Source organism: Halyomorpha halys, unplaced genomic scaffold (genome assembly GCF_000696795.3).
Source record: "Halyomorpha halys isolate HHAL.00 unplaced genomic scaffold, Hhal_1.1 Scaffold327.1, whole genome shotgun sequence".
In the NCBI taxonomy this organism is placed as follows: Eukaryota; Metazoa; Arthropoda; class Insecta; order Hemiptera; family Pentatomidae; genus Halyomorpha; species Halyomorpha halys.
Window position 1 is genome coordinate 941,475 of NW_027105022.1, and position 12,950 is coordinate 954,424.

Here is a 12,950-nt window from a genome sequence, read left to right on the forward strand (position 1 = left end):
TGTGGAAGATATGACATCAACCACTCGATGACTCTGTTGTATGGTAGAATGAGACGTTCTAAATCCAAACTGGTGGTCAGGAATAACATGATATGAGTCAAGGATTGGATAGAGGCGTTTTAATAAGAGTTTTTTTAGGATTTTGCCCATAATGGGCAGGGGTGAAATAGGACGGTAGGAAGATGGATATTCAAGTGGCTTAGAGGATACAAAAGAATTTAAAATGAAAAAAAAAAGTTTAATATTTTATGGAAAAATATTATTTTCAGGTTCAAAACACAATTCATGAAATTGTAGTAGTTACATAGACTATAGACTATAGTATCGTATACCTTTGGAAAGCCAAATATTTTAGAAAAATATAATATCTAAAATTGTAATGGATTCAAAGATAATTAAATGACGAAATATGCATGAATAAAATTGTTGTTCTCACTCGAAATCATTTTTTTTTTTTCGCCTTTGTGATGAATGATTATATGTCACCATAGTTATTAAATTGTTTAGTTGAAAAGATGACTAACTCCATAAAATCGTTCTATTTTAAATATCGATTCTCTAACAACTTTGCATTAAGTAATTGGATTTTACCGAATTTTACGGTAATATGTTCTATTTTTATATTTCTGTCATACTTTTGAAATAGAAAAATGTTAAAATTTCGCAAAGAAAAAAGTATTTTCAACTAATTATTGGATTCAGAACTAGCCAATCTGTCAATTAAAAGGCTCATTTGGAAAGTAAGGAAGGAAAATATTTCCAGCAAGAATAATTATAAAAATATCTATCCTGAAACGAGGGATGATTAATTTCAATTCAAGGTCGGATGGTAAGAAAAAGTTTTGTTATGCATGAACCTGGTATTCATTTTGATTTAAAATTTTTTTTTATCTTCTCTTTATTTGATGCTTAATTGGTGTAGTAAAGATCCGTGTCTTTATTAATAATCATAATTTAATAATGTATTTAAAATAAAGTAAACTAAGTTGAAGAATAAGGATGAGAGGTGGGAATAGACGGAGTGATTTCTTGTCGAAGGTTTGTGAGGCAAACTTTGTCTGGTTCGAAACTTGTAGAGACATCTTATTTTCGTTATATTAACGTCCTATCGTTGATTGACGGGTATTTAGAATTCAGTGAACTGAAATTAGTAAAACCTCTTAGGAAACTACAAATTTTCACGAAGAGGAAAGTTTGCTACTAAGAACTAAGTACTTAACTTGAACTGTATATTTTATCAAAGTACCTGTGATCTTCTAGAGGATATAAAACTATTTATCAATCTGGTACTACGGTGAATAGCACATAAATGTTGTTTAGTTTAATAATAACGATTGAGGAGTTTACAGGAAGGATGAGATAGTTCCATTGTTTTTCTTTTTTATACTGGATCCATAGTAAAAAAAAAATTGTATTTATAAATTTTATATTATTGCTCCCAGATTTACTTATTGTATTTATTATTTGAGAACTAAAAAATTGTAAATTGTTGTAGGGCTTAGTAACAAGCGGATCCCTAAAATGTTAATAAACACTGAACTAACGGGTAAACGTCCGAGGGGTAGAACGTTGATGGGAGGATTGTATTAAAACAGATTTAATGGAATTGGGTTTGGAGGGGCATCTCTGGAAGGATGTATGCACAGAGCGTTTGGTGGTATCGGCATCGAACCTTCGGGTTCGTTAGGCCTTTATTATTATTTATTATTTGTACAGTTGTAAATTACATTAAATAAATTAAAAAAAAAATATTATTGCTAACAATCATAGCGATACTATGATAACTAACATTTTTATATTCAAATCAGATTTTCAAGAAATATCTTATCGTTTAGTTTGACTGTACTGCCTACTTGTCAGTGTTTGGTTTGACTCCATCCATCAGAAGGGAGGATTTCGAATTAATAATGTATGGAAGACTAATGGATGTGTAGCCTCCGGTGTATAAAGTCTAATGTATGCATTGCTGCATAATATCCGGTTCATATGCATGTTGTTTGGGGTAGAGGTGAGCGAAATCCTACTAGGTTTTTTTTCTTTTCTTTTTCTAGTGATGAATTTACATCAAGGAAATCCCTAGAAGCTGAGATCAATTCCACATGTTTAGTATTATTGAAATTTTTTTTTATCTTTTAAGCATAAGCGAACTAAAACGAAATATTAACCTATATGCAATGTTATCCTATATTAAATGTTAATTTAATTCTTAAATGTTAACATTTGAGAAATAACTTATTATTTTATAATAAGAATTATAATATTTGTTGATTATCACAGCTATTAACAGGTAATGATCTAACGTTATATCTGCTATATGATAACAGGTATCGATACTATTGAGGGTTCCTTGTTCCAAGAGATGATTTGATTTTATATCTTTTTTTTCTTAGGGAGAGAACGCTTGTACTTCTGGATAGCAAAAATTATACAGTCGGTGTTAGGAGAGGGCCGAAACCTCAATCAGTCGCAGCTTCCAACCCGGTCGCTTAGGACCATTTATGGCCGAAGGAGTTGAGGAGCCTGTCTTAGCGACCTCGTAACTGCAGTGGACCGGTTCGAATACGACCTAGTGGTTCGACTTTTATTTCATTGTGGTCCCATATAATGAAAACATGAACCCCCACTATGGTTAGAATAAGTTGGTCACCTCTAGATAATTCCTGTGACCAGGCAGGGGGTATTAGAAAAAAATTAAAAACCACCCGATCATTCGATTCGAGTTGCTAAATTATTGTCTTTACCTATAATTGGGATATTGCAAATGAAATGAAAATAAAATACTTGTAAATAAAAAAAATTGTATTTAAACAATAATATAAACATAAATGAAAAAATACGTTATATTGATTGTATTCTCTGTTTTCGTCCCTTCACGCAGCTTATCTTACTTTCCTTCTTGTGGGATTTACGTCTCTCTTGATACGATTTCTCTCCAGTTTCTTCATGTGACTCACTCCCCTCTCCAGTCCTACCCTTATACCCTTATAATCTTTAGGTGCACTCTTCCTCAAACGCTTAACCATAATTACTAACAAGCTAATCTAATTCTAAACTCTTTTCCATTCCCATCATCGCATTTCTGGTCTGCAGTTGTGAGTTGGTGCACTGGGCTTTCGCATGGCACTGCTGCTAATAATCAAAGCATTATTTAATATCTTTTATTTACAGTATTTTGTGTATAGAGGGTAACCATTTAATTCTTAGGATTAACTGTAATATTTAACACCTTCTGAGTTTTAAGTTGGGGATTTTCTTACAGGCCTCCTCCATCTGCCGTAAAGCTTTCTGTGGATTCAAAGTGCTGCTTGAGGCTATAAAGCTAAAGTAGCTTTTTTTGACTTTGCTTTGTACTCAAAGAAGTTTTGGCTGATAAGGACAGTTTCTCAGATAACTCAACGGATAATAGCAGGAAGAGGAAATCGTTGATTAGTTGGATGTTTTTATATAATGATACAAAGCATAGTTTTCCGACAGTTTTCTTCAAAATTAAATTATATAATTTATTAAAGATACATTTTAATCTACAGTATTGTCTATGGTACTCACGTGAGAGGGTAGAGAATAGCCCTGTAACGGTCGAGAGCGATCGCCGACAGCGTGAAGATGGACACCGATATGCTCAGCGTCTTGACGAAGGGGCAGAACGGGCACATGAAGTTGGGGAGCACCCATCTCTGGAGCAGGGCGGCCTGAAACTAAATACAAATTGTGCTTGTTTAAAGTTGGATTTTAGAGGCAGATTTCATGTTTTACTTCACTAAAGAGGTTTCGAAACATATCTAATAAAAAAATATACATAACTAGTTAATTTCTGTATTTGGCACTCAAAATAATAATAATCATGCGTTTTGAAATCAAGCGGTAAAGATATTTTTGTCTTGAATATCCAAAGAAAAAAACACCAAACGAAAAAATTGTACGTGTTCATCGGACGAAAAATAGAAGGTCCCTCCTGCGTCTTAAAGGAACTATGTTTAGTCATTCGGAATAGCAGTAAAACCAAATATGGAAGTTTAGATTGATCGTGAAATTTGAAATCGTATCATTAAATATTTGATATGAAGGAAATACTAAGAAAGTGAAAGAGAAGCTGTGAGTGCTTCGTTCATATCATATCACTCTATTCTTGCAGGCAAATATAAAAATAATTGCCTAGTTAATTACGTTAATTACAATACGTAATTATAATATTTGAAATTGTGAATTAAAAAATGTTTACTGTTTGGTATATGATATAAACGTATACGTCAGTCGTCTTGATGATATAGGCGCCTTTTTGAATGAACAAGTCTCACTTTTGAATGATTATTGTCATATATGCGTCAAATAAACATGTTTGTATATGTTTGTTATGTTTTTTAATAATGAAAAGGGAGAATAAGAAAAATTGTTATATTATTATTTCTAATTAGTTTATTATTCATTAAATCAACAATGTAAGGAATAATCCAATAAGGATTTGTGTATTTTTTATAATATTAGTTTTGATTTACAATTTATGTTAGTTATAAATTATTTTTAATTGATATGATTGATTGATTAGCTCTGTTTTATTTTTTTTTAAATCTAAAAGAAACATGTTTTTGGGGAGGAGGGAAGGAATAAAAAATAAATGTTAGTTTGACTTGTGGATTTAATCGAACCAATATTTCGGGAATAGTGGGTGTTTCAGTAGGAGTAGTTTCCCGATCATAAAATTGCCTCAGGGAAACAGGGAATGGGTTTCTACTCCTATGCAGTATATAGAATTGAACATATCGAGAAAATGATATCTGTTTTGGACAGCTAGTCAGCTTTTTTTTTAACAGCTGCAACTTGAGCGTCCAATATCCGATCAAACGATTCCGAATCGCCTTTGGGAAGTTGATATAAAATATTACGTCCCCTTAAGGGGCCCGACTGTGATATTACGCCATCGTCAACAGATTGTTCCTGTTCCACATGAGGGTTAAGACAAAATGGATTGTTTATTACGCTTCCCGTCTTATGATGTGAATAGACATTTATCCATGATGAGTTATATAGATGACTGAAATATTTATCCTACTACCTACTTGTCTACTTGTTATTGCCTACTATCTACTTGTAGTCCATTTTTTAAAAATCTTTTTTTTTTTTTTTTTTTTTTTAATAATTTATTTATTGATATTTACAACTGTATACACATATATACAACAAGTAAATTTGCTGTAGGTGACATAGTGACATGATAAAAACATGTGGAGAATCTACCCACTGATAGAACTCCAATAACATTTCTAGAGAAGAAGATCTCGAGGCCATCTTCTTTTCAGACGCCTAGGAGGATTATTAGGTAATGAAGGAGAAGCCAGGTTAGAAACAAGTGGATTTGGGTGGTTGAGAAGTTTATTATGGAAGGAACGGTATCTGGTTCTGGCCAAATCGGCAACATATGGAATATTGAGGTCCTGATGGATGACTTGATTTGTGACAAAGTAAGGAGCATTAAGGATTTTACGAAGGATTTTGGACTGTAAGGATTGGATTCTGGAGGAATTTGTTGGTTTAGTGGAGCCCCAAAGCTCAACTCCGTATGTCCAGATAGGCCTTATAATAGTCATGTAGATCAGTCTTTTGTAATGGATTGGCAATTTAGACCGTTTGTCTAGTAAATGTTGCAATAGTCAGAATCTACGAGCAGTTTCTTGTCTTTTTTTTTTAAAATCCAAGTTCACTAATTAATATTTATTTTCTTTTAAATCAAATTATTTGAAATAATTATACAATAACTGGAATTGCCCCTCAAAAATTGTTCAATGTGACGCTCGTCCAACGGACCCAAAACAGCATTGTTTCATATTAATAATGGTTTGCATATTTAACGAGGCCAAGGTTCGGTGAAATCGAATGTAATTATAACTCTTCTGAGTGGTTCTCAAAAATAACGGGTGATTTCCAGGTCCTATTTTTCAACAGAACGTCATCTCCGAAAATTTAACAAATTTAAATAATCTTAGATTATTTAAGCTCTTATGTAAAACCACTACCTAGCCAAACATGAACACATAAACATTGAATTACTTTCCTATTATTAATTTTATGATAACATTTTTTAAGAATAGCAATAATTAATCACACCGCGACGATTGTGATCCAAAATGTACTGCTATTGTTCCTTTCTGGTCGACTTGATTATAATGAACGAGACAGCCTACGCCACATTTACAACTTTAGGTCTGCAGTAAATTTTTGAGTCCCGGAAGTCAATTCAAGTAAAATTCTTCTATTTTCTATTTTTATTTTAAGTTTTAACTTATCCACGACTATGATTTTTTTTTCAGGAACACATTTTGAAATTTCCACAAACGGTTTTATCTTGATATGAAATTAATTGATATAATTATTACTTGTAAATAAAGTACAGATGTATTTTATGTAAAAATGCTGCTTTGGGAAAGGCATGACAATGAGAATCGAAGTGCTTTGGCAATTAGGTTAGTAAAATATCGCTTTTTAATTAACCCTTCATGTCTATCTGACGGAAATGATTCCTGAGACCGTATTATAACCAACATAATCCTTGGAGACCTCTTTATTCAAGTGGAACATGAGAATGTTTTGTGAATTACCCTTCTGAAATATTAACCCCATTAAATATTGTCACGAGTCAGACAAGACAGCTCTGAAGATTACGTCATTTTGTCTGTTCCAGGATGTATATCTCAGAAGTAAGAATTCACATTTACTACTCTTTAAGATGAAAAATTGTAAATAAGATTTTTTAAGCACTTATTTCAGTTGCTTTCGTCTTATTAGAATTTACTACTGTTGTTTTTCACATAAACTAAAAGAAATAGTATTTGGAAATTTTAACACCCTTAAAATATCAACTTTTGAGATTCCTTGGTAAGTTTTTTTTTATCAGAAAAAAAGTGATTTGAAACATTTTTCTAACTGATCACAGATATAACCTCTTGTTGAAAAATTTGCTATGAATCAATCCAAAACTTTTTCACTTGGTATTAATGAGCCTGATTTTGATTCATTTTAATACGACGCGCAGGTTACAGGACTATAGTTTATCATACATTTATTTATTGGGCAGATAAAAGATATAGAAAATTAAATATAGAATCCAGATGATAATTCTTACTTTCACTTACGCATATATTTAATACAAAGTAAGTGAAAGTATCGAGTTCGTGAAAAGTTTCGAATTACTTTTTTTGTCGGAAATTCACTTTTCAAGGTCCCCTGAGTCCAAATAACCAAGTTTCGAAAAAATGGCCGATGTGTAATAGGTCTAGCTTAAAAACAGAAAGTAATACAAAGGATATGATATATTTTTCGATTAAATCGACAGACCGGAAGTACAACTTTATAAAATCTAAATTTTCTCGACAGCTTTAAGCATTTTGATTAAACTCTGTTTATCAATGTAAATACTCTTTAATATGAGCTAGGTATTTTCCTCCTTGAAATAATCTGACAGGGCTTAAATGATATGTAAATAATCTTCCTCTGAAGTTCCTTTAATTTTGTATATTTGAAAAAAAATAAACATTTATTATTGATTGCAATAATAAACAATGGATAAATACAAAATGTTAAAGATATATATGTATATATAGTTGACCGTAAAAATTGATATATAAGAAGATGGTCAGGGTTGCGGTCAAAAGTGAAACAAAAATAGTTTACAACTATTTATTTTCCAACGTTTCGCCCCACTTTGCAGGGCTTCATCAGGGCTAAAAAGATACTATGATAAGATACAATGATAATGATTTTTGTATCTTTTTAGCCCTGATGAAACCCTGCATAGTGGGGCGAAACGTTGGAAAATAAATAGTTGTAAACTATTTTTGTTTCACTTTTGACCAAAACCCTGACCGTCTTCTTATATAAAAATGTTAAAGACCTTTACGAATAACATCTGATCCAAACGGTAAAAATCGAGACCTCCAGATCGTTCCTGTTTGCATTAATGACGTATTTTTTTTTTGTTTAATCTTTTGTTAAACTGTTGTATTATTGGCAGGAGTATTTCTTATTGCCTCTGTTTATTTATTTTATACCAGATTGGCCTGGTGAGCCTTACATGGTTGATATAAGCGTTACATTATATTTTTTGTTTTAAACAGTTGATTATGGGGAGGAGGAGGTATAGTCTCGTACAAAAGACACGACACCCCTAACTATATACAATGTTATAATTAAAAGAAAATAAGATAAAATAAATAGATAAGAATAATGCTTCTGAATAAAACAGAAAAGTAAAATTAATAACAAAAAATAACGACATTTATTAACTTAACAAAACAAACAATTGGCCTCTAACAGTAAAATAGAAGTAGTGTGAATAATATAATCAATAAATATAGAATTCATGACAGACTGTCCTGCAGCAGCCTGGGCCTCAGGCTTCGGGTTGAGGTTGGGTTTCCCAAGTTGTAGGTCACTACTCCTTTAACTATCCGCAACTGAGGGTGGAACTTCAGGAACCGTTTTTTGATGTAATCCTCTTTTGACTCAATTTATAATTTCCGATGCAATTGGCTATTTCTTATAAAGCAAGGAGCATCCATTGCGATTCTTAAGACTTTATTTTGAAAAGATTTTAATTTTTAGTAAATGAAATTTGGTCCAATCAAATAAAGCTCAAATAGTACACGAATTTACTATTTGAGTTTTATTGGTCGTACACGGACCAAATTCCATTTATTGATACATACGGTCAATCAGCAATCTTCCGATTGTAATTTTTTACTTTTCATAAAGGATGCCGCTCTTATTAGAACATTAAAAACATTTCGAATTACAAACATTAAATTAGATATTTTTTTAAACAATTTCTTGATTTAAGATTTTTTTTCTCGAAAAACATTAGCAATTACTTCAACACAAAATCTAAACAAGATTTGACGATGTATATAGAGTTGTAAGTGAAAGGTGTAAGTATTGCGCGGACTGGACTAGATTTTTTTTTACTAATATTCGAAATTTGATTCACTCATCTTAAATGATGTACTTAGTGTTCCCTAAACCCCAACATTCGAATGTGTAAAGATTTCTGTGAACTGGTTTGTACTAACTAATCTGTTCCACTTCAGTGCTAATCTAGACGCCAAACATTGATCATTGTTCAGACGTCAGAGTCGATATTGACTCGGTGAATGGTGAGGGTTGGACTGGAAGGTGTTCATGGAGCTGAAACTAGGATAAGATTGACACACTTTAACGGTATCCATCTCTGATATCTATTAAAAAAGAAAAAAAAATATAGTTGCTTGTAATCAAATGGTTCAATACAAATGATTTAATGGAAACTAAAACTACAAGTGAATCCCAACAAATATAAGTATTAGCGTATATATAGAAGGGGAAAATTAAAAGTTTGTTTTTTGTAGCTAAATTATTTTTAAAACTTAATTAAGTTTGGATTTGCTATTAACTCATACTCGTGTAACATTAAAATATCTGGTATGTCCATTCAAACGACTTTCCTTGCCAGTTATCATGTTAAGACCGATCCCATACAAGTAAGGTAATACTCGTTAAATAAAAAGTTTATGTATATATTTTTTAGTTTATAATTATTAGAAATTTAATTACCCTTGGATGTAAGATATTTCTTGCCCTTGGGGTCTGGAATGTAAGATTTTTCGATATACTTTATGCAAATTAAATAACATAAAAATCAGTGAAGACTAAAATGAGTTTATTCTAACATATTTACAAGAGCTACTTGTTACTCTTACTATTACTGCGTGTCTCTCTTCTAACTTACCTATCTAGTGCTAGAAAATATATATGTACACTTGAGAAGAGGGAGTAGGAAGAATAGTGAAAATAGGAGAAGGGGTTTGGACCGATCAGATAACTTAGGAAATTAGGCGGAGCCTATGAAATTAGAAATAAATATCTGGGTGGGGGAAAAAGGCGTGACTAGCAACAGGGTGGCCAGGCTTCCCAGAAACTGGCGGTAAGCGATCATGACATAAGGACTCGTGAGAACTGACTTACATATGTTAAACATAAAATAGTTGGACTGATGCAAGTCCATTGTGAGATGACAGCTTGTACCTGCCTAAATGTCAACCCTTGCTTTTTTATATTGATATAGAATACTAAGGAAAGGTCACTTCCTCTATGGTCTGTGTCTGTCGAAATGTGCCAGATGTCTATAGTTTATACTATATAGTTTATAATGATAGTCTGTTTATAATAATAGCTGTTAAATACTATAGCGTTCGTTAACTTGCAGAAAAAAAAATCGAATCTTATTAGATCAATTTGAACAATGTAACTGTTGTTCGATCTGTATTAAATGACTTTTTATTGTCCTTAAATCTGTATTTTACTGATATAATGAGAAAGAATGAAAAGTGTTCTTTCTAAAGGTGTCAAAACATTTGGTTTTGGTCAAAGTATGTTAGAGTAATGAATGTTTCAAGTTAGGAAAATGTACACTCTTTCGGGCAAGTAGGCAAATATTTGAATTTTATATTTTACTAGAGATTAATATAAAGGTTATTTTTTTTAGGTGCTCTACCCGAATATGAATTCTTTTGGTGTAATATATAATTTTTTTTTCTTATTTGATATCAATTTCATTATTAATTTTATTTCCAATACATTTTTTATATTACTATTAGAAAAATAAAAAATATATACATTTTACTATAAAAGGAACAATGTAATTTCTTCGAAATATTACTTTACTGCTTAAGATATTAGTTGTAGGTTCGTGTTGATGGGTTGTGAATTTCTTAGAGAAAGTTCTAAACTATCCCTGTAAGGAAAATAATTCTATCAGGAGTTCTTAAATAAATTTCGTTACGCTTGATTCTTCAAAGTTTCTGGAGATTAGTTTTGCGATTGATTGGATAATTTCATTTTGATATATTGTACGGGACTATGTTGAGGAAACTCGCTCTTCTATTCAAAACTTTTACGAACTTTGATATGAAACTCGTAGTAGCGCTAACAATGTTTCCGCAAAAATTACTTGAGTTTGTTGCAGTGACTAAATCAGTTCCATTATAAGCGTGAAAAAAATATTTATGATGAATTACCTCTCCTTAATAAAATTTTAATAATTTATTTCATAATGTACTAACCTTAATAAAAAATTATATCTTCTAACCCATTTTAACCATGGTGACGGGGGAGGGAAGAGAAGGTAAAATTTTCATTTCGTGGGACCGCCATAGAAATAAAATTCTACCTCTCAGGCCGAATTCGAACTGTTGCCGCTGCAAAGTTGGTGCTTTAACTAGCTCGGCTACGAACAGCTCTTATAAAGATAATTGTGCATGTTTTCGAGGCGAGTATTTGTACTTGGATGTTATTTGGGAATCACCTGTATAAAGCTGCTTGTTGAAAATTAGTAGGGGAGTATTTCTTTATTTAGAGAATTAAAAGAGTTTGAAGGGAAAAAAAATAGAAATAACATGTAAGTAAGAACTTATTTTTTTTTTTTAAATTGTTTAAAAATGAATTTTGTTTTTCTTCAAGTTCTATTAATTTTCTAAACAAAGACTACTCTAATAATTTCAATAAGTAGCTGTATACGAGTGATTGTAAAACGACTTTGTAAAAGAAATAATTTTATAATTTATTCAAGTGGGACTTAAGTGCCCAATGTTTGAGAATCACTCCTATACCTAAAGATTATGGGTTTTCAATTTTCCTGATGTCTTCAAACATTTTATGTATAAGAAGAAACAAGTTCTGGTATAAGAACGTAGTCAATCACAATTGTTACTGATATCAGTTTTCTGTCTTGCCTCACAATGAGTTTTGTCAGTAGTTTCACATTGATAATCATTACTGCAACTTAGGAAAATTATTTTTATGTTCTTATGAAAAATGTAATAACACCTTATTATAAATTATCAAATAAAAGAAAACATAATATTTCAAGAATATTACATTTCATAAACATAAACTCGAGGCTCACCATTTCTCTGTATCACTATTAGTTATCGATAGAGACTTGATTTTAGTTGCAAAATGAAATAAAACCGATATAATTTAGAAGACACGAGAAAAAAATGTGGGTTGGTTCCTTGTTCCAGATGTGGGTTCAATTTTAAATGTTTTTTTTTTTCAACAGGTGAATAAAATTCTTTTACATAAGTGCATTGTAGGGTTAAAATATTACTATAACATAATAGTAACAAATGTAGAATTCAAATGATGTGAAGGAATCACTTGGTAAAAATATTTAGTTTTTTACGAATGTTAAAGTTCTACCTTGATCTAAAAAAAACAACTCATTTTTCAGTAAAATTTTATATTTAATTCTGAATACTTCCGTATCATAAAAAGTTTCAATTAGTAAAAATTTAAATAACAAAAAAAAACCTTTCAAGTTCATGAATAATGTACGGAATCAATTATGCAATATTGTCTCGTCAACTATTACTTTTTTGATAAGCGTTATTTTAGAAAATTAAGGTCACTATTAATTAAAATTAAGGTCGCAAGTTGGTAATGATTAAATCCTTCCTAATTATATAACAGTCAACTTAACTTCATTACTCGATAACTTGTATGTAAGTTTCCGATTTTTAATGAAAAATTATATCTTATGGTACGAAGTTTTGAAATTAATTTGTTAATCGCTCATAACAATAATTAATCTCTGAACCATAATTTGGATAAAGGTGATTTGCCTTTACCTGGCCGAAATGGGATGATAATGAAGTATTTTAGATGTTAATCGTTTACTGTGGGTTAACTATTGTTCCTATTCCGCGTGAAGCTGGTTAAAAAGTTTTTCTTTTCTTATCTTTGAGGGTTGAACTTAGAATCATTTGAAGTTAATTTTTACAGACCTAAATAGATTTATTGCGATTACTCTTCTAGCGTCTGTATACCGTTGTCTTCAGAGGCGCTTAATGAGGTTATTTCCTTCTAATTGTAAGTGCAGTGAACTTTTGTGCACGATTGTTCAGGAGAAAATGTCATTAATCAAAATA

At 31.2% G+C, this 12,950-nt stretch overlaps 1 protein-coding gene across 1 annotated transcript in view; it reads right to left on the bottom strand.

Annotated features, from left to right (window-relative positions):
* LOC106681337 (RYamide receptor) overlaps window positions 1–12,950 on the bottom strand; it is a 309,705-nt gene that overhangs the window by 44,390 nt on the left and 252,365 nt on the right. Inside the window, exon 3 of the mRNA XM_014421603.2 lies at window positions 3,547–3,695. Coding sequence (XP_014277089.1) covers window positions 3,547–3,695 — 149 coding nt within the window. The remainder of the gene's footprint in view (window positions 1–3,546; window positions 3,696–12,950) is intronic.